General features: G+C 32.2%; 1 protein-coding gene across 2 annotated transcripts in view; it reads left to right on the top strand.

The window, feature by feature from the left end:
- The window catches only part of LOC146996812 (proline-rich protein PRCC), a 58,945-nt gene extending 33,891 nt beyond the window's left edge, over positions 1-25,054 (top strand). For both annotated transcript variants that reach the window (XM_085818712.1, XM_085818713.1), the window contains exon 5: positions 24,923-25,054. In XM_085818712.1, coding sequence (XP_085674838.1) covers positions 24,923-25,009 — 87 coding nt within the window. In that variant the 3' untranslated portion in view covers positions 25,010-25,054. The remainder of the gene's footprint in view (positions 1-24,922) is intronic.
- Positions 25,055-25,370: the final 316 nt, after the last annotated feature.

Raw genomic sequence — 25,370 nt, 5'->3', positions numbered from 1 at the left:
TTTTCCGACAATTTTTTTAAAACATTGTAACATTGATAAATTTCATTAAAATAATGGTGATATATTGAAATTATATTTAAAAAATAACATTTAGATAAAAGATTTTTATTTTTCGATGTCATATTGTAAAGTTTCATTTTGGCAACTTATTATACCAATAGTTTGAATCTGAAAGATAAACAAGGTATAATGCTATAAAGCACAATTTACAAAACAGCTCTTAGCAAAAGCAAAATTAGCTATGTAATTAGTAATTAAAAATGTCTTCTTTTTAATTTTTTCATAGTAAGAGTTTTTCCCCATGTAATTGTCTCAGAATATTCAAAATTCTCAGAATATGCATCAGTTTTTTCTATAAAATTAATTTTACACTTTTTCATCCCCCTTTTTTTTCCCCAAAATATTTCTGGCGTTTTGCTGTTACAGAATTGGTAGGGATAATTTTTTTTTAGGATTTCAGGCTTTGCAGCTTGGAAAGTTTAGAAGGATTTGAAGGCAAGATTTATATACCCATGGTTCTAGAAGATTTGATAAATATGGGACAAAATGAAAAACGTCTCCATGGTATAAACACATAGTGGATGTATTTTACAGAAAAATTGCAATGAATTTCTTACTTTTTGGAGAACGTCTGGAAAAACTATGAAAACATAATACTATTTGAATGTTTTACTTCTGATACTAGAATCTTAACATGTTTATTTTCCCTTTATTTTTTCTACTTTTCACTAGACACAAGCATGGAAAATATCAGAAATGCTTCTAATCTTATCACATGAGCAGGCATTATAGAAAGGAATTGTTTTATTAATAAAGAAGTTGAAAACTTAAAATTTAAAAGATTCATCTAATTTGTCTTAATGCATCATACACTAGGCATTTTCCCACCTGATGCAATCTCTGTGGATCCTAAATTCTGCTGCCTAGTGCCTTTCTAAATTCTGCTTCCAATGTCTGCTCTATATTCTAAAAGTTTTGCCATTTCTAGATTTTGTTGTTCGGTGTGTCACTAAATTCTAAAAATTCTGCCACATCAGCTCTGTAACCGGCCTGTACCATATATATTTCATATTTCTTCTGACTGTTCATATTACTAAAATTATATTAGCCGTTTTTTCTGAACATTCTACATGCATTTAGTGTTTTTTAGAATAAAAGAAATCCTTAATTAAATCCAAAAATTCTAAAATGAAAAGGAAACATGTTGAAGAAAGAAACCCAGTACATAAAGAAAATTATTCTTCAACAATATGTGCAGTTTTTATTATGTAAATTACCCAATTGTTTATGATTTCAGCCTTTACTATAATTTCCTATTTCTATTTTCTCATATGATAGAGTTACTGATCCAGATTAAATTAAAATTAAATTGTATAATCTTTGACCACTAGTCCACATTTTTAGTGTGTATTTTGTGTGTGTATTTTTTTTTAAGCATAAGAACATGCATTTATGTTCTGAGTTCCTTTTAAATCAGAGCTTTATTTAAACCATTGTCTGATATTGTAGTTAATTTCAGCCATAGCGATAATTTGCTTCACGTTTGTCAGGGGTTTTGGACTTTTTACGAGGGCTATTTTTTTTTCAACCTCCGATGGGCTATAAAGAAAAGACGGGTGAATATACAAAAAAGATTTTATTACCAAAAGTAATGTACAATACAGGTTATTTATCTACATAATCACCTTGATGATTGAGGCATTTGTCATATCTGTGAACAAGCTTTGCAATGCCCTCCTCATAAAATATCCCGCCAATGATTGGAGGTGAGTTGTGACGGTTTCTTTCAGCTCCACGTTATTTTGGAAGCGCTTCCTGCCAAGCCACTGCTTCAATTCAGGGAACAGATGAAAGTCACTCGGCGCTAGGTCGGGACTATGTGGTGGATGTTTGAAAATATCCCATTGAAATTGCTGAAGAAGCCGTTGCGTTACACGAGCGCTGTGAGCATGGGCATTGTCATGGATCAGAACAATTCCAGAAATCAGCATGTCTCTTATTTTTGTTTTGAATAGCTCTCCGTAAGAGTCGCAAAGTTTCACAATATTAATCTGCATTAATTGTTGTTCCAGGCTGCATAAACTCCACAGCAACAAACCTTTTTGGTTCCAAAAAACAGTTGCCATAACCTTACGGTTGTTAAAGGTTCGTTTGAATTTTGTGGGTCTCTTTAGAGAATTTGTGTGCATCCATAGTTGGGATTGTTGTTTCGTTTCGGGCGTGTCATATTGAACCCATGTCTCATCACCTGTCACAATAGATTTGAAAAACTCTTTTCTGTCAGTATTGTAACGATCAAGAAACTGAAACGCTGCAACCATTCGGCGAGTTTTGTGGTGGTCAGTCAACATCTGTGAGACCCAGCGAGCGCAAAATTTTCTGTACCGCAACTGTTCAGTAATGATAGAGTACAGTGAAGATCTTGAAACTTCCGGAAATTTCATCAATAATTCACTTATGGTGAACATTTGATTTCACTTAACTGCTTGGTCAACTCGTTGAACAATGTCATCTGTAGCGACAGACTTGCGTCCTTGACCCCCTTCATCATGTACATTAATTTGGCCATTTTTAAACTTTGAACACATTCACGAACAAAGCCATTACTTAAAGCTGTTTCCATACACTTGACTCAATCTTCGATGAATTTCTGCCGCACTGTTCCCTTCTGCCTGCAAGAAACGAGTAACAGCTCGCAATTCACACTTGGCAGGAGAATGAATAGTGACAGCCATGTTTACGTGACTGCTACTCAACAGAAAATGGCGTGTTGAATACGCCAGTGACAGAGCGTGTGGAGGAGGAGATGCGCAGTCGCGTACTACGCACACCAAACCACCTGCCGCATACCTGGCCATCATACTGTGTGATCGGAGGTTAAAAAAAAAGCAACCTACCTTTTACCAGATCAAATAAACCCTCATAGGTACATTGCGGAGAGGTTGACGCAGAAACTAGCGAGAGCACTAGTTTGCATGTTAAGACAAATCTCTAATTGTTAGAAAAGATGCTTAAAGAGAAGAAAATCTATATAAACTAGCCAAAATGTTTGGGAAGGCTTCAAATTAAAATGACAGATAAATATTTGGTTGAGTGTTGTTGTTACAAAACATTTATGTTTTGTAACAACAACACTAATAAATAATAATATAAATGTTTTGTATAAAACAAACTTTGTATAAAAATAACTTTGTTTTTGTAGCTTTTAATGTGTAATTATCCTAGTATCGTTTAAGAATCAATGCCATAAATTATGTATATTTTAAGCTGTGAAATTTTATTAGACTTTGATTTTAATAGGGCTTTTTAAAGAAATATTGTTAAAAAATAAAATTTAATAGTGGTCATGTAAATCCACAATGACAAATTTATCAGACTACCTAATTTAATTATTTTATAACTAACTGCTTACCCTTAAAAATTATCTCTACATATTAAATCAATTTATTGCTTTTCATTAATACTCACTGTGGTCACAGGATGAAACACAAAAATATAAAAATTCAAGTAAAACTTATTCTTTATGAGACTTAAAAGAATACAAAACAACTTCGGGTGCTTAATGGCTTATTGGAACCTTAAAGTATATTAACTGGGTTACAACCCCTGGAACTCTACACGAAGCTACACAAACTGCATGAAACAGAGCCTGACTAACTTTCAACACTTTCCAACTGTGCCTACATTAGGCCTTTCAGGTTCTAATCAGCAGGTTTCTCTCCAGACAAGCAGCAACAGTGACAACATTCAGTCTTTTGTTATGAATCATGCTGATTATGATCTTACTTCGCATTTTAACCTATGCTGTTTGACATAAAATCTACTTGTTATTTACTAAACCTCTAGACTGACCAAGTATGCGACAAAATGAGATATGAAAAAAATCAACATAAAGCTAACTGTTAGTAAAACGTAAATATCACTTATCTTCTTTCAAATATGTCTGACTATTACAAGTGTAAAATATTTAATGCTACTTGATAAACTGCATAAAGTTTATTTTATTCTAAAACTTATTAATAATTATGTTAATTTGTTCATGTTTAGTAATAATGCATACTACTTAGGGATCTATTTTATTTTTAGGATGGTGTTACAAAAGGGAAATTCAGGCATAGATAATATTTTTAATTGAATTTATTTAGTTCCCATTTGTCCATAGGTCCTTAATTTTTTTTTTTTTATTATTAACCCTTTGCGGCGCACTATACGTTAAGGTCGAAATTTCAACAAAAAAAGTTGTATGCAGTCTATTTAGTCCTAAAGGAGTACACAAGTAAAATTTTGTAAAAATTGCACTTACCATTTTAATTCTGTGGGTGTTCCATGAGGTGGAACACTGCGCCGCCAGAGCTTTTAAAAGTGCGACTAAGCTAGCATTGCAGTGAAGCACGAAAATGAGTAGAAGCGTTTGTATAAGAAAGAAAAAACTCTGTATTATGGTTGTATACATGGTTTCCTGGATATACACAATATTCTTGAATATATACGGATAAATGAGATAAATATCTGTATACACAAGTTCTATATACAAAAGTATTTACAAATTTTCCTATTTCTTAGCTTTGTGAAATTGTTCAAAGCAAGTCACACCTTTTTGATGGAAGCACAAACCAACTTTGCAGGTTTTGCACATAAAACTTGTTTTGGCAGCTTCTCCTTTGTGCTACAATGTGCACATCGTCTACGCGTACCCTTCACTGGTATGTGTTCAACTTCCGGTTTTCCCCCGGAAACCTTTACTTTATGCCTGGGAGTATCTTCAGGTCTTGAAGGAAGACGCCTCTTCAAAGTTATCTCTGACGCTTTCATGGCACAGAGGGAACACAGTAAATTTAAACTGAAATCTTTGGACTGTAATCCGAGGGTAATTCATGAAACGCTTTTAGCACTTCGGAAAGAATTAGACTTCTCTGCGCCATTTATGGAAAATTAATAATAAAAAAATTAACTACAATTAATATTAACAATAAAGAAAAATAAGCCTATAATATATACATACATGAAAAATATCTACACAATTATTGAAAATAAACGGGAATGAGACTAAAAAGTGACAGCAAAAAATTCACGCAGGTCTAAGTAAAATGAGTCAAGCTACTAATAAAATTCCCGCCTAAAAACTACTCCCTAAAAATTCGAGATGCCAATGTTAGGGCTTTCATAACACAAAACACACCTCACCACTCAATACTGCTTTGTTTGAATTCATTACCGCCCCCCAAAAAAAAAACAATGGAAACAGAAAACGTAAACAACGGATGTTCTCTCCTAAGCACAGATGTTCTGATTCGTAACAGCATGAGATCGTTAAAGGCGCAGTGTTCACGCTAATTGGAACATCCGGTTTTATTCAATGATTCTGCGTATGGTTCTTGTATGAAAGATTAAAAAAATATATAACAAATTATTTGGAGTACATCCAGCAAAATTATGCCTAATTTTTTTTCAAATAAAATTTTTTATATCATTAAAAAAAATAGAGAAAATTACTTGAAAAAAGTGGATTTTAATAACACATAATAAATGAAAATTCTGTGTCTCCTTGTGATATGCTGCTATCTACTGTTTAAAAAGAAAAGTTCGAAGTATATTATAAAGGCATTTTTATCTATTTACAGTTGAATTTAAAGGTTTCAGAAGCAATTCAATTTGGGTGTTCCGTGTAGTGGAACACTGAGCCACAAAGGGTTAATGGTCCTTAAAAGTACTTAATTTCCTTGTGCAGAAAATGTGTACGAATCCTGTATTGGTTTTTGTGAGTCTTCTGGTAAAATTTTATCAGTCAGCCAATAGACCATTATAAGTTTAAAAAAAATTTTTATATCTTAGTTTTTTTTCTTTTGTGGAAATTGTCTTTTTTTTTTTTTTTTTTTTTTTTTTTTTGAAATAAATTCTGCATTAGGGAAAATTGATGGCATACCTCTAGCAGCATGATGCACTATTTGCATTATCAACAGCACTTTTTTAAGAATAGGTGGAATTTTAGATAGGCCAGTTGGAAGGTTTACCGGGATGAATGAGAGGATCTTTTAGTAGAACAACAATCTTTATAGGTGGAAAAAAAAATAGATTCCTCCTCATCATATTTTTTTGCAAGACTATTTCATCAGTGGCTAAACATTGGATATCTAGAGGTAAGCAGTACAACTATGAACATTTTTGGAATGATTAACTTACTCTGTTAATGGAGCAGTTGGTTCAGGCTCATACTAAGGCTGAAAATTCTGAAAACCTGGAAGATGTCAGAAATTGGGGAAAATGTATTGCAGTTCTCGATAAAGAAATCAATTTACTAAAGAGCAAGAGTTTTAATATTTTTATAAATAATATTGACTGCCTTAAAAATGGAGGCAAGATTTTTAAATTAATAAATAATTTGAAACATAATCACCAAGGGTGCCTATTATTTTTAAAGGAAAAGGCTTTAAAATTTGAAAAAAATATTTCTAATGCTTTTATGAATTTTTATGCTTCTAATCAGCACATGAGGGGTGAAATTAAGAGAGATCAAAAGCTGATAAAAAAATTGATTAGGGACTCCCATAGGACTATGGGATTGATTGAGTGACAGAGGACATGAGCACCATCCTTTTATCATAATGTTTAATTGGAATTGCACTACATCCACCTTATTTAGAGCACTGGTTCTCAAACTGTGGTACACTGCACTTAAAAAAAAAAAAAAAAGGAAAAAAAAAGCAGTTCTAAACCTTTGTTCTACTGGGCCGATTGACGAAATTCAACTTGTGTTTTTCATGTCTTGAAAGCGTGACTTAGGATATGTATTAGATTTATATATAGCACTGTTCTAATATAGGTATTTTGACACAAAATCAGACTTTTTCTGAAATGACATGATAATTTTTTTCCATATTTAAATTCTATGACTCAAATTACACCAAACTACTAAGTTTTATAAAAATTGCACAAGTAGTTTTTAAAAAATTAGTTCTCAAAATTTTAGCTCCTCCGTGTTAATTGAGTTTGGTATATATTTATTAAACTTATTTGATTCTTCCTTTCACATTTCAAAATTCAGGTTCATTCCAAATAAAATTCACCTGTTTTTTATGATTTATTTTTAAAATTTATGTTTTTAAATAATTTGTATAAATTTTTCAAAAAAATTTTTAAATTATAATCTATAAAATTTTTACCTTCATCTTAAAATAGACTTATTTCTTAGTATATCTGCATAAAATTACAATTTTGTTATTCAAAATTTCTGAAGATATGTGTGAATTTATATATTGGCACATTTTGAAATTTGGCATATTTGTTGAAAGCGATAAAACATCAAATGTGGCTTAGACACTTTGCTAAAATTATTTGAAAGTAGGAACGACGTGATTTTTTTCCTCTCATGCACAATGTAAAAAGGTAGGAACGAGGTGCCTTTTGTCCTGCTCCGGCATAATGGAAAGGAAAATTGGCTGCCATATATTAAGAAGTTCGCCAAGGTAATTATTCTTGCCACAAACTGAACAAATTGCGCCAAGATAAATTTTTGAATTTCTCCATAAATTTCGCATCAAATTTTTACAAAATTTTATATCTAGGCATAATTTGAGTCATAGAATCGAATTATAGAAAAGAAATTGGTATGTTATTTCAGAAAAGTCTGATTTTGTGTCAGAATACCTGTGTTAGAACAGTGCTCTTATATATATCCTAAGTCGTGCTTTCGAGACATGAAAAATGTACTTTGAATTTTGTCAATCAGTCAAGGTAGAACAGAATATATTAAACTGTCCCCCCCTTTTTCTTGCGCAGTGTTCATTACAGGATTTTAGTGGTACAATTTTAGCACAAAAAAAAATTGAATGAATGTTTAAAATGAATGTAAAATTGCACCCCTTTCAACATTTTCTTTTAATCTTTATTATTCAGAAACACATATATTTTTAAGTTTTTGACTTTTATGACTCTATCTTTAATGTTGAAATGATGACTTTCCAAGACCTTCGAACAATGTTCCAACGTTACAATTTCCAAGAATCATAGTGGAAGTCCAGTATACTCATAGTTTTATTTATATTTTGTTGTAATGTAAAAGTTTCATTTATGAATATAATTAAATAATATAAATTTAAAGGATTTTATTCTTTGATTATGTATACTCCACTTAGGATGCATTGATTTTTAATGGCAAATTTTTTTTTTTTTTTTTTTTTTTTTTTTTATGGTGGTACGTATATTTTTGTTTCATATTTATGTGGTGCAAAATTTGAAAAGTTTGAGGTCCCCTGATCTAGAGAAAACCTCACAAGGATGGTAAACTGGGGTGACAGGAGCATCCCATATGGAACGATGAAGGCCAGAGCCCAGTTTCTCATTTTGCTTCCAGTTTCAGCAGATAACATATAAATAAAAGAAATAAAATATAAATAAATATAAAATTAAATTTCAAAAAAGATCTGAGGCATTAGCAGTTTTTTCAAAAGTAATATCTTAGTCATTTAGCAATATATTTATGTTTATAGTCTTATTTCAGTGTTATTGCAGTATAGGTAGTCATATTATGCATATATGTCATAGTCTTTTAGTCTTGTAGTCATATTGCACAATTATGCTATTAAATCACTATTTAAAAAGTATGCATGTTTAGGTGACATGATATAGTCTAATACCTACTTGTGATAATTTATTCATAATTTTCATAATTTAAGTAACTAAATGCTTTCTGCTTTATCAAGAATTTAGTTTTCAGTAGACAGTTCTCAACGTAATGTTCAAGTATTCCTGTATCTCTACAGGTGCACTGATGTGTAGTTGCAATTGCATGTTTTGCAAACTATGATGGGAAGGGGCCTGGTCAAGAGACTATGGGAACTGGACAAGATATTTTTAATGGAGATTTTTATGTTTCTGAGCTAGAAGAAGCTGTTGATTTCCTAAAGATGGGAAAAAGTCCAGGCCCACATAATCCAGAGTTTATTAAACATCTAGAATATAATGCTCAAATAACCCTTCTCTCTATTTTTAATCATAGTTGGAAACTCTTATGTAACCACTATGGGAGAAAAAAGCCATTATTATACCTATTTTGAAAAAAGATAAATCGACAGATAATATTAAAAGCTATCAACCTATTTCATTTACTGTTTTGTTGAAGATTATGGGAAAGATGATAGTCTCTAGACTAACTTGGTTTTTGAAGAGTAACAATCTTTCGCCTCCTAAAGAACCTGGATTTAGACAATATCATTCCACTGTCCAACAGTTTTCTTATGTTAGTCAAGCCATTAAGAAGTCTTTAGTCTGTTTTGTCTGTCTGGCAACATTTATAGACTTTGAATCAACTTATGATAAAGTGTGGAGACTCCATATTATTAAAAAATTACAGAACTTGGGAATAAATGGCAGGATGTTTTTATGAATTAAGAATTTCTTATCACAGTGTTTTTCTGTTGTTAGATATGGCTGTGACATTTCTAGATTTAAACGGAATCAAACTGGCCTCCCGCAGGGAACAGTCATCAACCCATTATTTTTAATGTTTTTTGATTTACTGAACATTTTGGCACAGTGGATGGATTCTGTTCTTTTTACTGAAGATTTGGTTATCTGGATAATAAAAGCTTAGTAGTAATAAAAGGAGTAATGCTTCTACTCCAAATAAAGAAGCAGGATCCTTTAAATGAAACTTTTAATAGTGCTCTGACAAAGCTGGAATGTTGGTGTCTGAAAAATGGCATGAGAGTAAATCAGGATAAGAGTACTTGCCAGTTCTTAACTCTGAACAGACAGCTTTTACCCCAAATTTGGCATATAAGGGTGTAGATGTTCAACATAATGATTCTACTAAATATTTGGGTTGCATTCTCTATCTATGCTTAAATTGGAGGAAACATGCAGAATATTAATAAAGCTGTGAGAAGACTTTCTGCCTTAAAACGTCTGGCTAGTTCAAGATGGGGCTGTGACAATGAGACACTAATATTATTATTATACACCAGAGAACAGGGGCTCCGTTGCCTTGCAGTCTAGCAGACTGCCTTACACAAATTAAAGCCTCTGCCTCCGAAAGCTATCTACTACCCGCTCCACCATAACCGGGGTGGGGTGGCAGGTCAGACGGTAATTACTGAGTCTTAAAACAAAGAGATACATGGGCAAACAAGGCCAGTGGGCAACAGAGGTTTCAATACATAGTCTGGATTTACAATTTTTTCTTCTAATACATATGTCATACATTTATCACAGCTACACTGATGGCTACTTACAAATTATATTTTCAACCAATTATTGGTTATTGCAGTGAGATCTTCATTGTGGCTCTGGAAAATGTGGCTCAGGTCCTCGAAGTGTTCCAGAACTTAGCATTGCACATAATTACTGGGGCAGTGAGATCTACTTCTATTCTTGCAAAAGAAGGGGAGCAGTTCTATATCTTCCGTTCTATTTTGCTGATTGATGAAATTCAACTTGCGTTTTGCTTGTCTTAAAAGCATGGTTTAAGATATATATTAATTATATATATAGCATTGTTCTAACATAGGTATTTTGACACAAAATCAGACTTTTTCTGAAATGACATGCCCTTTTTTTTTCTCCCCATATGTCAATTCTATGGTTCAAATTATGCAAAAGTTACCAAGCTTTATAAAAATCACCGGAATAGTTTTTTAAAAATTAGCTCTCAAAATTTTAGCTCCTCAGTGTTTATTGAATTTGGCATATATATTTATTAATCTCTCTCTTTTTTATTTTTTATTTAGACACATAGTAGTGTGTCAGCAAAGTTTAGAACAGACAGAAAAGGAAACAGTGAGACACCTGCCCTGTGTATCTTGCACAAACCATTTTGAGCTACTTTCGACTCCCCCATTATCCAAAAACTATTAGACCTAGAAACATGCAATTTTGTTTGTCTAATAGAGCTTCCATGAACAGCTAGAATCCCAAATTTCATTAATCTACCTCTTATAGTTGTGGAATTATTAAGGTCTGAAAAGTGTCATTTTTATCACTTGGCAACTGACTGATCAAAAATCTAGACCATTTCTAAATGACTTAGATACTTAAAATTTGGCATCAACCTAGATCATTAGGCAAAGGAAAAAATCTAAACTTAAAAAACTACACTATTATTGAGGTTAAACCAAATAATACTCATTACAAGCATTTGAAACCAATAGATCATGTTGCACCAATTGCCGGTTTCCATGCCACTCAAATGTTAGTATACTTTTCCAAAAGTGAAGGAAAAAAACCTGTTTATAACAGATGAAATGATAGCACCGATGTAGAGTGCAGGATCGATTCTTTTTCATTTTGGTAGTGGGTGCGGGCTTAACTACAGCGATATCATGAAAAGAATGTGTTGTTACATATGGCTTTATTGGAAAGATCAATACAAACATATAATACAGCTCAAGTATCACACAAGAACAATGATAAATAATAAAAAAGAACAAATATTTATAAAGTAGGAATCAGAATAAATGAAAAGGGGAGTAAAAGTAAAAAAAGGTAAAAATTTAAACAACAAGGAAAGTAATATAAGAGATGTAGTCTTTACAAAAAGTTCATGAAAACTCTGGCATTCCAATATAGTTTACTTATCTCACCATGTTTCTGAAACTCTTTATCTAGTTCTGGACATATAAGTAGATGCTCTGCATTCATGATGTCTGAATTGAAAATTTGGCATGTACTAGATGGAAGGATGCCAATTTTATGAAGATGATGTGCCATGCAATCATGTTTGCAGTTTGAAATTTGCCACAGCCTCTTTATGGGGTTTTTGACAAACTTTTTCCATGTGTCTTGAATGTTAGCCCATGATTTGCCTGTTGATTTTGCTGCCTGGTCAGATTTAAAAGTATCCTTTAATTTCTCAAAAATATGCTTTTAAAGTGACTCTGGAGGAAGTGGTTTGTTGTCCTGTGGCGCAAGTGTTTCTCTCTTGGCTAGTGAGTCTGCCTTTTCGTTACCACCTGTACCTATATGTGAAAGGATCCATTGAAAAACGATTGTTTTGTTATGTTTATAAAGAAAGTTCAAGATTTGTCTTATTTCTGAGATAATCTTGGTATCTGTGTCATGATTCATAACAGCCTGGTTGGCTGCTTTGGAGTGCACTAAAATAACTGCTTTAGAGAAACAATCGATCTTTATCTTGAAGTTTTCTAGAGCCAGTGAGATTGCAAGGATATCTGCATTAAAATTCAACTTGAAGCTTCCCACAGGAGTACATTGGGGAAAAAGTTTACTGTATACACCAGCCCCAGTGTTTTCTTGTATTTTAGAGCCATCAGTGTATATTCTTGTCCATTCAGGTTCAGGGTATTGTTCATATAACATATATAATGAGTTTGATTTTAATATTGCATCAGGAATGTTTTTCTCTTCCAAGTCTTAGATATCTAATTGGTATTTGATCTAGGTACATTCAAGGGGATTAACCATGACCTTGTTATAATTCATTGGTTTGTTTTTATCTATTCTTCATAATAATTTCTCACAAGCCTCTAGGGAAGACATTTGGGTCTTCATAGTACTTGGTTTGTGTTCGTTCATCCAATGCGCTGTATGCGATGCTTTCATTTTAATGAATGTATCAACTACTTGTTTCTTGATTTCAGTAGCAGTTGAGGTGTTGGAAGTGTAGCTTTCCATAGCTGTAGTTGGGGTAGTTTTCACTGCTCCTGTGATAACGCCAAGATCTGTGCTTTGGGCTGTTTTCAAAGTGTGTCCTTCCCTTGTGTGGTAGAGATCTTTGGGATAAAAACGTTTTGTACCAGTTATACATTTTTCTGTCAATTCCATAAACATGAAGTTTGTTTAGAAGTTTCCTTCTCCATATTGTCGTAGGCTCCCTGGAAATCAACAAAGACAACCAAAGAGCTTCTCCCAGAATTGAAACCAGTTTTAACTTTGTGAACCAACTTCAGAATTGAATTAATAGTTGACGTGTCTTTTTTTGACAGTAGTCTTCCACAATCCCGTTTGACTTCAGGTAAAAACCTTAGTCTTGCGGTTATCATTCTTTCAAACATCTTGACTACAATGAAAGTCGGTGAGATTGATTGGTACGATTCTATATCTTCAGTTGGTTTTCCTGGCTTTAGAATCAGAATGATCTTTGCCTTCAAGCAGTTTGCTAACAGATTGAGTTTTGCATTCCAGAACTTATTGTAAATCATTAAAGGGAAATTTATTGCAAATTGCCCCAAATGTGTCATGAATTCTAAGAATATATTATCTGGTCCTTGTTTTATACTGTTTTGAATGTCTTTGATAGCCTTATTCAATTCCTCCATTAAGAAATCCTCCATAAATGTTTGTCTAAGTTCACTAGCATTGATTTAGTACTTCTTTCGTGTTTTTGGCATTTCTTTTACTGCCTCTTTTGCTCTTTATTGAGTGAGTACCATTCAAGATAGAAGTTATTGAATATTTTAGCAATCTGTGTTTGATTGCTGACATCTTTGTTTCCTTTTTTGTTGGAGTGATTAGCTCTTCGTGTTATTGTTATTCAGCGTATTCATTATTTTGTGAGCCTTATTTCCATCAGTTCTGTGATCTAATTCATTAAGAAGCCTATTCCAGGACTGCCTTTTGGCTTTTAAAACTCTCCTTTTCATTACAATGCATTCCTTTCGCCATTTGACTACATCTTGTTTGCATTTTTTATTAGTTTCACACTTTCAGCTTCCTTTCTTGTTTGCTTTCTAATTTCTGTTGGCTTTTCTAGATCAGGATTCCAAAATGGTGGGTAGTTAGGCTTCTTGCCTCTCAGGATGTTCTTTTGCTGCACTTCTGGATGGCTGATGTAAAAACTGATTCTGCTTATTGAGGTGAAGCATCATTCAGAAGAGTGTTTATTTGATGTTTCATACCTTCTGTAAAGGCCTTCCAATTGGCCTTATTGAAGTTCCACATAATTCTTGAGTTATTTCTTATCTGTTTTTGGTTGGTAGTAATTGTTGTTTTTACCATTTGGTGACTACTTCCTCGGTCCCCAATTACAGTTTTCTTGTAATAGTCAATTAAGTTTGCTGAAACTGTGGTTAAATAAGGGTTAGTAGAACTGCCTGAATAGTGGATGAAGGTATTAGGATCATCTTTATCATACATGACTAACGTTGCATTACTATCTACAAAGTCCTCAACAATTTGCCCTACTTGGTTTTGGTAGGTGTATCCCCAGTTAGGGGAAGCAGCATTAAAATAACCTACAATTATAGTATTTTGATGAAGTTATAAAGTGTCTAAATTTAAGTTTTTTTGTGTGGTGAACTATATATTCCACAAATTTAAAAAGATTTATTCTCATTCCAAACATTTACTCCCAAAATTTCCACAGTGTTATACTTGTTCATTGTTTTTAACACCTCAGATGATGATGTCAATTTATTTCGCACTGCCACTAAAATACCACTTGCAATCTGTCTGCTTTTGAGAAGTCCATGAATAGTGAAATTTTTCGTATTATAATACTTTATTTTGTCTTCTGTAATATTTACTTCTTGAATCACCTGAACATCAATGTTCTCCTCAACAACTAACCTCTTAATTACTGAAAACTTAGCACAAGATAATTCTCCAGCATTCTACTGAAGGATAGAAAAGCAAAAGTTCTTTGCTCTGCTTGCTTTTCTCTGAGCCGCCTTAGCCATAGCTGTTACTTATTTAGTGCCACCCTAGAGGCACGTGTGAATTAAGGATATCACTGATGTGAGTAACATAGCCCCCCCCCCAAAAACGAACGTAAACAGCTTTCAAATGATAAAAGTATTGCTGTTCAGTAACTTAAATTTAAGTAATGAAACAGATGCCAGATGCAAATAAAACAATAAAAAATAAAAAAAGGAAACATGAATCTATTACCTTAAAATAAGATTTGAACATTTATATTGTTTACTAAAAAATAGCTGTTTAAACTTATTGTTTACATATTTTACATCCCTTTAAAAATCTAAAACTTCAAAAAACTATATCATTATCGAGGTTAAACCAGATAATACTCATAGGAAATTTCGGCAATTTAATAATTGTTATCGCAGTCATCAACAGATGGCATTGTACCAAGTTAAATCACTCAAGCTTTGTGTTTTGGCAGACCTATAAATAGACTGGGGAATGCACGAGCATCTTTGGTTGGTTAATTGGTTTTCGCTTGAAGGCTGATCTTTCTGTGCCAAGTGATTATAAGTCAACAATAAAGAGATGTACAGTAGGATTGTTGGTCGACGACTCAGTCATTTTACACAAAATAATTCCATTGACACATAATTAAGTTGTTTATTCTGTTCAATTGCATTCCTGTTGTGTCATTCTACTAATTTACAAGTGAGTAAAGTGTGTACAACAATAGTAGAATATGTCTGTTATAATTGGAATGATTTAAGCTCATGGACCTGTAACCAGAATGGTGATCCTTTCGATTCTGTGGAAGAGTATTGCGTGAGTGTGCTTCGTTCGACAACTTACAGAGCTGTTTCAGAGTTAAAAGCTGCAGGGAATTTGTATCCAATATGCATTGAAGTGTATTAAGATGGCGATCTGTGTTGTTGTTTTTTTTTTTTTGTTTGTTTGTTTGTTTGGTGTAGAAGGCCGTCCCATAAAACGGTTACTGTTTTTGGGCAACTTGTCGCCAGGGCATTATGATGTTTGTTTACCAGTAGATCAGTGCAATGTAGATAGTCCAAACATTCCTGATGTTAATACTATGGGATGCAAACATATTACAAAAAGAGCATCCGCCAAAGTGGAAACAAGGTCGACCCAAAACATCAGATAAAACCCGTGATGAGCAAGTATGTGAAGCAAATCTCTGGTATAGGAAAAAAAAAAAAAAAACCTAAAGTGAATTGAAGAACAGTCGGTTATAATACTCATACAGAAGCTTTCACCCTTTTAAAAGATAAAATTAAAGATGGACTTAATTATGGAGAAATACAAACAAAATTCTTAAATAATATACAGAGAGCTTTCAAAATGATTGAAGAGAAAGTAGCAGAGATTGAACTAGAATTGTACAATGATAATGGAGATAACAGGTTTGTTGGTCGACATAGAGATACCTGTTGAAGCAAAGACTGCAGTGGAAGATTTTCAGAATGCAAAAGAGTTGGTCTCAGAAGATGAGCTCGAAAAAATTATAAAGACCTCTATGTCAACCAAAAATGTATTTTCGATAAAATTAGTAAAACTTTAACATAAAATAAATCAGTATTAAGATTATTTGTATGTAAAACAGGATGCACTGGTAAAAGTTATTTAATAAACACTAGTAAATATATGAATAAGTTGGTTCAGTGGCTACTGCCACAGATAATGCTCCTTTGAACGTGAACTGTTTGACATTACACAGACCGTTACAGTTACCAGTAGAGAATGGAAACTATTCCAAGTATACTTCTTTATTGGACCAAGTTTTGAGAAGTGATTTAAATAATGTAATTCTTTAATTATTGATGAGGTATTCATGATCTCAAATGTATGTACATTCATCTTTGATTAACGGAAATTTATGACACTGAAGATCTAGATCAGTGTTTCTTAACCTTTCTAGCGAGTCGCACCTCATTGAATCTAAAAATATATCTCCCGCACCCCATTGAAAAAATGTGTTTTAATTTTTTTAGTCTAGAAAAATACATTTTTTGCGAAACTTATTGTTTATTGAAAAACGTACATTTTATATAATTACGAAACAATATTATTTTTATTAATGACTAGTCTGTTGTTGTTTGTTCATTATTATACTGGTGAAGCGAGGTTCCTTTTTTGAAAGACATACGCGTAAGTCATCACTTATATTTAAGCGATTTCTCTCTTTAGATTTTATATGCAAAAGCGATGAAAATCCCATTTCGCACAAGTAGGTGGTTGCAAAGGGTAAGAGTATCTGCAGTGCTTTGTTCGCCAACTCTGGATAACATTGTCATTGTGAACACCAGAATTGTTGCAATTCTAATTGCTCGAATTCCATTTGAACATGTCCACTTGCTTGCATTTCAATAAGTTGGATTTTTTTTTCAGATCACTATCATCCATCAAATTTAAGCCAAATAGAAATGGATCTGGTATCCATCTCTGAGTTTTAGTAATATTTCCGGTAGAAAAGTATCCATTGAATGATTCGCTCAATCATCTCAAATGTATTACAATGTCGGGTATAATTGTATTCTTTTCATTTTTCGCAATAACAGAATCAAGTAAGGGAAAGTTTGCAAAATTCCCCTTTTCTACTCAACGTATCCAAATTTATAATTTTGTGATAAATGAAGATAATTTTTCACTAGATATTGTTATATTTATACCAAATCCTTGCATTGATAGATTCAATTCATTTAAATGGCTAAATATGTCTGCTAAGTAGGCCAGCCTCAGCATTGCATCATAACTCTCAAAATCTTTTACTAAATAACAGTTTTGACTGGTCAGTAATTGAATAATTTCCTCACGCAGTTCAAAAACTCTGTTAAGCATGCGACCCTTAGATAACCATCGTATTTCAGTGTGATATAGGAGCACGGTATGTTCAGCACCGATTTCTTCGCAAAATGCACGAAAAATGTGATGATTAAGTGCTTGCCCTCGGATGTATTCTACTACATTTACTGCTGTAGTTAGATGTTGTTTTATACTTTCTGGCAATGCTTTTGACGCAAGTGCATGACGATGCAACATGCAATGCGTTATTATAACTTCTAGTAATTCTCTTTTCATGTGTGAAAAATATCCTGAATTTTTGCCTAACATTGCTGGGGCTCCATCAGTGCATATTGAGCCAATCACATTCATTGGTAATTGATATTTAGTAAAAAAATCTTTGATGCGATTGGAAATATCAATTCCTCTCGTATTCATCTCCAGTGGCTCACAAAATAGAAATTCTTCTATCACCTTGCATTAAAATATCTTCACTGAGATCTTGTATTCGTGATCGTATGATATCATTCAATAATGGAATCTGTTGGATTTTTTTATGTGCTTCCGAATCTAAAATTGTTTTAGCAATAATTAAAGCAGAAGGTTTAATCAACTCTTCAGCGATCGTGTGAGGTTTCTTTTCTTTTTTTTTTTTGCACATAAATAGGCCACTTGATATGACGCTTCTAATAAAGGTTTTTGAATTGCTGGTCTGCACAATTTTAGGATAGTTCCACTGGTATCAAATCAAACCGAGCCTTCTTTGACTTCAAGTTGTTCATGCTATTCGCTTTTTCGCCACCATGCACATTGTAGAAATGCTCTAATATGTAACTTTGATGGTTTGAGATTGCTGTTTGAAAATATCTTGGAACACAAGATGCATTGCGGTCGTTGCATGCCATCTTTTTCGGTTGTGCAGGTAAATCCATAACCGGCATACTTATTGTTCTATTGTAGTTTTTTTTTTTTTTTTTTTTTCTTTTGACATAGTGGGGTTCACTATAATCGATTTAATTATTTAGAAATAATGTAATATAATATATATAATGTTCTTACGTTTGCAATATCACTGAATTCTATTCGGCTTGAACGGGCAATTAAGAATGTATTAGTCTCAAGAGGTTTCTGGACAAGTCAGAATACACAATACACATGTCGCAGACACAATAGTTGACTCAACCTAACACAGGCGCAGTAGATGTAGATACAAATCTGTGAATCCATAGATTTCATTGGAGTAGCACATGTTGAACTCAGTGCATGCGCAAGCTGGGATAACGTTCTCCGCTTGTATCATGGCTTCGTGGCTATCGAGGTTTCTCGAAGGTCACACTTGAATTCCCACAAAGTTTTTTTTTTCTTTTCTCCGTCACCTAGCTGCCTGTTTGCGTTCGTTTGTAGCGTTTCATGCCTTTTCGTCGCGTAGTGTATACGCCCATCGGCACCGTGTCTTTTGCCGATAATGCTACCAATTTTTTATGAGCTTCAGTATTGGGGACACTATTGCAGATTTCAAATATTTTATTAATAAATGATATTTAATAATTTTTATGGTTAGGTAGGGGCTTCTCCCGCACCCCCGGTTAAGAACCACTGATCTAGATGATGGCTGGTTGATAGAATTAATATTGTGTTGTTTGGTGATCTATCGGGTTTGAGAGCATAAAATCGTTAGATGTATTAAAATGTTTGGGATCGCTTAGTGCACCTAACTTATGGAAGGAACTTTTTTTTTTTTGTATCATGAATCAACAGTTAACACAAGGCAGAAAACTGATCAGCAGTTTGGTGAAATGTTGAAACGTATAAGATTAGTTGTAGTAACAAGTCACAATATAAACCCTTTATCAAATAGACTCCTAAAATTAAAATCCCTAAACCAAAATAAACAGTTAATTGAAATTATAAATAATTTTTTAGTGATGCCTGACAGTGGTGTGGTTTGGCACTAAAAATATGTGTAACCAGTTTATTAATGTAATGTTATTAAGTATGGAATAGTCAGAAATCCGATTAGATGCTGTAAATGGAATAGATTGCCTGTGGTACTTAACTAAACAGCAAGAGAAACTTTAAGGGAAAATGAGGATGATTCTTCATTAACTGTAGGTTTAGTAAATGTCATCATAGTTAAAATAGAAGCATGTGCAGTGCTGCATAGGGACATAGATGCTAGCAAGGGACTGGTAAATGGATCGATTGGAGACACAGAAAAAAGTACTTTGTGAAATTTAAAACCATAGAAAACTAAATAAATAAATTAAATTAAATTCAGCCATAACATACAAATTAGAATGAGTGAAGTTCCACTAAATATGAAGTTTCAGATAATGAACAATGCATATGTTCACCAAAACTAATTCCCTATTTGCTTGTCATATGCAGTAACAATCTACAAATCAGAAGGCCTTAGCCTTGACAGTGCCCTGCTCGAAATAGGTTCTTCAGTATTCAGCAAAGGGCAGTCGTATTTTGCACTCTCTCAAATTAAAACTATTAATGGGATTTATCTTATCAATTTAGATCCAAATCAAATTAATGCCCAAGAAAGCTCTATAGTAGAGTACAACTACCTGTGGACATTATATCCCCCCAACTTGGCAGCTTTATCGATAAGTAGAAAATGTGTCACCAGACACTGAATGGGCTACGCCATCTAACATTTCCACTGTTATGAAAAATATAGAAACTGCTAATAAAAAGAAACCAGTGCAGTGTAATTGCAACATTTTCACCATTATGGAAAATATAGCAGTAGCTAATAAAAAGAAACCATTGCAGCTTAAACACAAGAAAAAAAAGTGAAGGTCACATATTTGTTTAAATGCTTTTACATTTAACAAAAAGTTTTTTTTTTTTTTTTTTTTTTTTTTTTTTAATTTCATTTTTATAAAAAGGAACTAGTGCAACATAAACACAAGGGAAAAAATTGAAGGTCATGTATTTGTTTAGACACTTTTTCATTTAAGTGTCTAAATGAGAACATAACCTTTAATTTAGCTTCTCAGAAATTAATAATATTGTACATAAATATGAAAAAGGTGCCAAATTCAGGAAAAACAACATTCAGTGTAGTCAGTATCACCTGCAAGAATTAAGATCTAACGGAGGGCATGTTCCATAGCATTTCCTTTAATCAAAGCTGTAAGAATGCACAATGCTTTTCAATTAATTTAAAAAACAACATATTACTTTTCTTTGATATTGGAATTCTGACTCGTCAAGTTAATTTCCAGTTGGAGAAGTCAAATTTTTTAATGTAATTTAATGACAATTAAAACTTGCCAAGTTAGAAATCTGATATCAAAGAATATCATCTGAAATTTTTATAAACTGATACTGTTGTCTCTTAAAGAAGTAATGTAAAATCGATTAAGCCCTCAGAATCTCTGCCAGAATTCTGTGTCAGGGATTATCTTAAAACACCGCTGAAAATAATCTGGCTCCAACATGAGTGTACATAATTTAAATACACTGTTTTTCCTCTCATACATTTTTTATTCATATAATTTGTTTTTGAACTGTTAATTGAATTGTTCACGATGAGAAGCATTCTGGATCTGAAGTCTCATTGTATCAATATTTAGAACCAGTTTCTCGTAAATACAGTCTATGCTGTGATTGTTAATTGAGAAAAGAATAAATATCAATCTTAAACACATATGTGCATTATATTGATAACATATTAATGATAACACATAATCTTATGATGTAACTATATTAGTGTTTAAATTGTAAAGTGTATATAATTACTGCTACATGCAGGGATATGGTTGGTGCAATTAATATAGAAATAACTTGCCTTTATATAAACTCAAATGCAGTGCAATTTATGAGCATGGCATTACAGTACAGAGGCAGTGTGAAATCATTATTACTTTTTGTTTTAATCTAGAGTGGTGTTTTTCAACCTTTTTTGTGCTATGTCCCACTTAAGCCTTTCTAAAATTCTTATGCCCCTAACATATACATAATTGTTAATATTCAAAAATTTAAATGTTCACAGACATAATTTTTAATATTCAAAAATTGAAATGTTCGCTAAATAATCTTGAATGATAGGTTTTAGGAAAAAATCACTAATGATTATTTAGCAAACGCAGTAAGTAAATTTTGAAAACATATAATTGAGAGCTCAAATTCAAATACAAAATAATTTTAATGAAAGATTTTTCTGTATTTTAAATTATCAGTGATTATTTATTATTTAAATTTAACGAGATCCTGGTGCTTAATGCGTACTGCAAAGAGATTTTATGTCAGGTTCCAATATAGTTAACCTCAGTCTCAATTCCCTCTGCTTTGTTATACCAAGCCATTTTTTTTTTTTTTTTTTTTTTCCCCAGCAGCAAATCATATGACATTAAATCTGCATTCCACTAAATGTGAAGTTGGAAACAGTAGTTCTGTTGCACATTTGGTTGCATTTTGATATTTTATTTTGTTTTTTCTCACAAAGCCATGCCATCAATCACTCCTTTCATGTTAATTGATTGGTCATTTTGCATTTCTGCGATTTCTTCTTGATACTGCATATTTGAAATATCAGACAAATTCACTAATGTTGGCTGAATCATTCAAGTTGGGAAATATTTTTCTTTTAAATTAGCCAATAAAATTTTCAGATGATTGATAATAACGTGTATAGTGGTATCAGTCACTTTATTTTTGGACCCAGTGAGACATTTCAAAATTTTTATTGTAAATATATGTCCAATATAATTCCATAGTTTTTCAAAGATATCAGCTAAATAACTCATAAATGCCTTATCATCAATTGTTAACAAATTTTTCATTTCAGGTTTGCTGCTTAAAACAGTACTAAGAGTATCATATAGTTCCATAAATAATTTCAAGCAGCTTCCATTTGAGAGCCGTCTTACTTCAGCATGAAGTATAAGTCTCACATGGTCTTCATTTTGTTCTTCACAAAATAACTTAAGACATTCACATTTGGCACTAGCTTTAGTAGCATTGATAAACTTTATAACTAAATTTAGTACTTCATTTAGAGCAGGGAAATATTTTTAGCTGCCAGGTTTTCCCTCTGAATAACATAATGCACAAAAAGCATTTTTAGATTCTTATCTTTCTTCAATTTTCAGCCACCAGTTTTCCTTCCCATCCAAGTAATTGTTTAGCTTACTATATATATTTTTGGAGGTAATGGTACTTTAATGATTTACAGAAGAACATTTCTTCATCAAAATCACTTTTATCAATATATTTTACACAAGTTATAAGTACAGCATTACTGTCTCTCAAAGTTAATTCATCCATTTGAACCAAAAGTTTTCTTGTTTTCAGCTTTTCAACAAGTTGTATTTCAATATTCTCACTCTTCTGCTAACAGTATTGTTACTTAGCAGCATAGTTTCAACATTTTTGTCATCTTTTTCCAGAACCATTTTAAGAAATGCTGATATTGATGGTCTGATTAAATTCACCCTTATATTATGACCTTTTCCCAGATTTAGTGATGAGTAATGAAATTTGATAACTAGCTTCAAGAGTACGATCGATCGTTGTATTATGAGCAGTAAATAGAGATTTAAATGTTACTCTTTTTTCAAAGTTTTTTTTCTAAACTTTGAAAGTAATTCAAATCTGAATTAATATGAGCATTTTGTTTCACCTTTAAATATGCCTGAAGATGACCTCGTATAATTTAATCATTGATCAGGCATTGTTGGCATAAAAGACAAAAAGGTGACCGTTCATTGTGGACAGCTGGCATGAAACGAAATTTTAAATATTCCTCCAAATATTCATGAGTTTTTTCCTTGCTTGCAGCACTCATTTCACAATGGGCTGAAAATAATAATATAAAATCAGTTAAAGAAATAATATCAACTGGCTAAAACTGCATATTTAAATATGTATGGCACATTTGAATTTACATATCCATATGGTCACCATACGACTAGCTAAAGCTTTAAGTCTCCTTAAGTCTTAATGGGACATAGGACGTTAATGTAAATTCTTGTTTTCATTCAAACTTATATTTTATAATTATATGCATAATTGTTTGTAATAAATAAATTTTTCACTGAATTTTACAAAATGTTTTCCCTTTTTTTTGGCAATTTTGTTTATGAAAAGCATAAAATGCATCTAAAGGTTTATCAGTACTAAAATGCATGCATAGCTTTCTTATGAATATTATCAGAATCATATAAATTTAGTATGCAATTAAAATACAAGGAACATTTGAAATGCTCAGAACTTTAAAAATTTTAAACTAAGAAAAAATCTACGTAAAAATTTATTTAAAAATAACTTATAAATACTTTTGCATTGAAATATATCATTACTGCATTCATTAGAAGTATCTCAATTCAGTTTCTCTGTAACTGGATATAAAAGAATCAGTTTTATACATTTTGTTCTGTAGACAAGCATAATACACAAATCATTACTGGCCATTATGAATAATTCAAAATGCATAATAATTTCTATAAAATTTTCTCAATGCTAAAATTCATTCACAGACAGCTCTCTTATGAATAGCATTAGAATCTTATAAATATTTGTATGGAAACAATTCAATAAAAATTAAAATGCAAGGAACATTTTAAATACCCAAAACTTTCAAAAATCGCAAATGCGTAAAAACTGAATATAAAAAATTTCTTTTAGTTACATGTATGAAAAATAATTTATAAATGCTTTTGTACTGTAATGTACTATTACATCATTCACTAATTCTTTCTGAATTCTATTTTTGTTAAATTAGTTTCAATAGAATCAATTTTATATGCTTTGTCATATTTTGTAAGCCCACCAGCGGCTGAGTGGTAAAGTCGCTGAACACTGGTAGTTTGGTCCGAGGTTTGAATCCTGTGAACGAGCTGGCTGCTTGGGCATTTTTGTGGTTTTCCTCATGTGTAACGTGTATACGAGCCAGTTTTCCTTAGAAAGTCCTCCACAAAGGCATCTCTTCCCTTAGGCATGTAGCCCTCGAGGCTTTGCCATAATCACACACACATATTTTGTAAACAATCATAATGCAGGAAGCGTCACTTACCATTACATTTCATATATTGCTAACCTAGTATGTTATGCATGTGTTTTGATTTCTAACCAAGATCATAAGCATAAAGCAAATAAACTTTTGTTTGCTAATGTAAAGCTGAGAGCAGCTGTTGTTGCCATTCAAGAGAAGAATAATATATGTGTTGCCATTCCTAAAGTAAAAAGTGAAATGAATTTGTTGGCTGACATATGCAAAAAGTGTGGGAAAAGCATAATGTGTCAGCCATTTAAATACCCTTTAAGAGTATTTGAATGTCCATGTCTATAGCAAAAATTCTTAATAAAATGCACCACAAATAAAAATATTTTCTCGTATGCATCACATCACTTATATTATTCTTTATTCCTGGGAATAATAAATGAAATTGATTCTCTGTACTGTGAAGATCAAATTTATTCCTGCATGTGTAGATTTAAATTTTGCAATTGTTATGTATGGTTTTTATTTTAAAGTTTTTTTTTTTTTTTTTTTTTTTGTATATTTCTGTTTCAGGCAAAGGAAAGAGAACTGAATTTAAAGAATCAGTGGGCTCAAAACAGTCGAACTCGACGGGAAACACAAGCAAAATATGGATTTTAAATTTTATGTATTTTTACATTGAAATAAATGAGATGTTTATTTGAAGTAGCAGTATATTACTGATATGAGGTTTAATTGCCCTTTTTATTTCCTTCTACAAAGTAAAAAGGGAGTATTGTAATTGCGAAAAGTTTCAGGCATCATATTTCTACGCAAATATCCATTTTCCCACTATCGAATGCAATTTAACGATGCTTTTGCGTGATATCTGGAATTTATTCGAGGTGTTTAAGATTTACTTCATAATTTTTAATCTTGAGTTTTAATGTATTTTTGCCTTGCCTGGAAATGAGAACTGAGTTAATTGAATGAGAAATACTGAATCGTCTGTGAAAAACAGTTTCTACCTTTTCTTTTCTTT

Source organism: Stegodyphus dumicola, chromosome 6 (assembly GCF_044657685.1).
Source record: "Stegodyphus dumicola isolate Sdum_Otavi_A_Nest chromosome 6, ASM4465768v1".
Classification (NCBI taxonomy): Eukaryota; Metazoa; Arthropoda; class Arachnida; order Araneae; family Eresidae; genus Stegodyphus; species Stegodyphus dumicola.
This window is presented reverse-complemented; position numbering and strand designations above follow the sequence as displayed.